At 47.1% G+C, this 2,500-nt stretch overlaps 1 protein-coding gene across 1 annotated transcript in view; it reads right to left on the bottom strand.

Moving 5' to 3' along the window:
* The window catches only part of ift172 (intraflagellar transport 172), an 18,006-nt gene that overhangs the window by 2,028 nt on the left and 13,478 nt on the right, over positions 1-2,500 (bottom strand). Inside the window, exons 36-41 of the mRNA XM_080490089.1 lie at positions 1,509-1,607; positions 1,311-1,420; positions 738-801; positions 361-447; positions 124-240; positions 1-37 (exon numbers count right to left, since the gene is read on the bottom strand). The exon at positions 1-37 is cut by the window's left edge and continues 74 nt beyond it. Coding sequence (XP_080346215.1) covers positions 1-37; positions 124-240; positions 361-447; positions 738-801; positions 1,311-1,420; positions 1,509-1,607 — 514 coding nt within the window. The remainder of the gene's footprint in view (positions 38-123; positions 241-360; positions 448-737; positions 802-1,310; positions 1,421-1,508; positions 1,608-2,500) is intronic.

Here is a 2,500-nt window from a genome sequence, read left to right as displayed (position 1 = left end):
TGAGATCCAGGAAGAGACGCTTGTAGATGTTAAAGTTCTGAGAGAAACCACAAGTTTAATCTTCATCCTCGTCCTCCTCATGGTTATTCAGACACACAGACAGGTGTGTGTGTGTGTGTGTACCTGCGGAGTGGGTGGAGCTCCGTGCTGGGTGTAGAGCTGCAGAGCCTTCACAGGCTCCGCCTCCTTGATCAGGTGTGTTGCGTACAGAGCCACGTACTTATGGAGGATCTTAAAGTTCTGTCACAACACAGGAACCGGGTTACTGCCAGAACTAGAACCAGAACCACAGCGGTCGCGGCAGTGCCCCCGCTGGTGGTCCAGTGGAAAGACGCTCTGAGGAGCTGAAGGGAATCAAACCTGCTTTGACGCCGTCTCTATACATTTGTCCCACTGTCCTCTCTCAGCGTACAAGTCAAGAGCAGCCATGACGTCCAGCCCCACCAGCTGAAACACAACACACACACACACACACACACACACACACACACACACACACACACACACACACACACACACACACACACACACACACACACACACACACACACACACACACACACACACACACACACAGATAATCCAGATTTTAGAGCATCTTCCTCCAACGAACTGATGTAACTTCATTCAAAGGTTCCCACTGGTTGTAGTGTGTGAGTGTGAGTGTGTGTGTGTGTGTGTGTGTGTGTGTGTGTGTGTCTGTGTGTGTGTGTGTGTGGGTGTCTGTGTGTACTCACAGATTCCACTCTTCCCTGGTTCTTCAGGTGTTCTTTGTACTTGTGGTCCACATAGTCCTCGTACCTGAAGACAAAGACATCCAGTAATGCGTCCTGATGGTTCCTCCTAGGTGGGATAGCTCAGTTGGTAAGTGGTCGTTTCCCAATCGGAAGGTTGCAGGTTCAATTCCCATCTCTGACATCTGTGCCTGCCTACATGCTGAAGTGTCCTTTTTGGAGTTTGGAGTGACGGCCTCTACTGGTGTGTGAATGGGTGAACGTGATGAGCTTTGTAAAGCTCTATATAAGTTAGTTTCCTTCTTCTCCTATCTCCTAGTAGTCACCCAACCCTAACATTAACTCCTTTCACTAACCCTGTGACGTCCACAGGGTTAAGGAAAAGGAGATAGGAAGCACCCATAGTCTCCAAGGTCGACATAGAAAGTTTGATCTGATAAGTAGGATCTGAAACATTCCAGGGCCCCTGACCACCTCTGCTGTGTGTGTGTGTGTGTGTGTGTGTGTGTGTGTGTGTGTGTGTGTGTGTGTGTGTGTGTGTGTGTGTGTGTGTGTGTGTGTGTGTGTGTGTTGGACCTGGGCTCCAGCTCCTTGGCGACCCTCTTGGCCTTGTTCCACTCTTCTCCCTCGATGAAGACATCGATGGCCTCCTTGATCAAATCCAGGTTCAAGTAGAGCTCGGCGGCCTTCAGACAGGAAGCAGAGTCACAGAGATACACAACGTGTGTGTGTGTGTGTGTGTGTGTGTGTGTGTGTGTGTGTGTTTCCACCCACGGCGTTGAAGTTCCCGAGTTGTGTGAGTCGAGGTCCGACCACATGAATCACCTCCACCGCTCGCTCTGCACTCAGGAACTTGATGGACAGCTCAGCAGCCTACACACACACACACACACACACACACACACACACACACACACACACACACACACACACACACACACACACACACACACACACACACACACACACAGACACATACACATACACATACACATACACATACACATACACACACACACACACACACACACACACACACACACACACACACACACACACACACACACACACACAGGTGAAGAAGGTGAAGAACTTTCCATGTTTACACGACAATGGAGCTCGGAGAACCTGAATATGCAACTTTTTGAAAATGCTCCGACTCCGTCTCCATGGAAACGAGGTGAAAAGGCAACTTTTTAAAAACTTTTTTGAAACATTGCTCCTGATCAAACCAGCAGTTCTGCACATGCTCAGTAGAGATAATCAGAAGGTTTCCTCCGTGGTGTCATGACTCCCAGTCCATATTCCTCTAGGTCTTGGTACTTTTATTTTGACAGTCACCGTAATAACAATCCAGCTTGGTACTTTTATTTTGACAGTCACCGTAATAACAATCCAGCTTGCTACTTTTATTTTGACGGTCACCGTAATAACGATCTAGCTTGCTACTTTTATTTTGACAGTCACCGTCATAACGATCCAGCTTGGTACTTTTATTTTGACAGTCACCGTAATAACAATCCAGCTTGGTACTTTTATTTTGACAGTCACCGTAATAACGATCCAGCTTGGTACTTTTATTTTGACAGTCACCGTAATAACGATCCAGCTTGGTACTTTTATTTTGACAGTCACCGTAATAACAATCCGGCTTGGTACTTTTATTTTGACAGTCACCGTAATAACAATCCGGCTTGGTACTTTTATTTTGACAGTCACCGTAATAACAATCCAGCTTGGTGGTCTGTCCATTAGAATGTAAACAT

Source organism: Lipophrys pholis, assembly GCF_963383615.2.
Source record: "Lipophrys pholis genome assembly, chromosome: 21".
NCBI classification, from domain to species: Eukaryota; Metazoa; Chordata; class Actinopteri; order Blenniiformes; family Blenniidae; genus Lipophrys; species Lipophrys pholis.
Note: the sequence above shows the minus strand (reverse complement) of the source record. Positions and strands in the feature narration are given on the sequence as shown.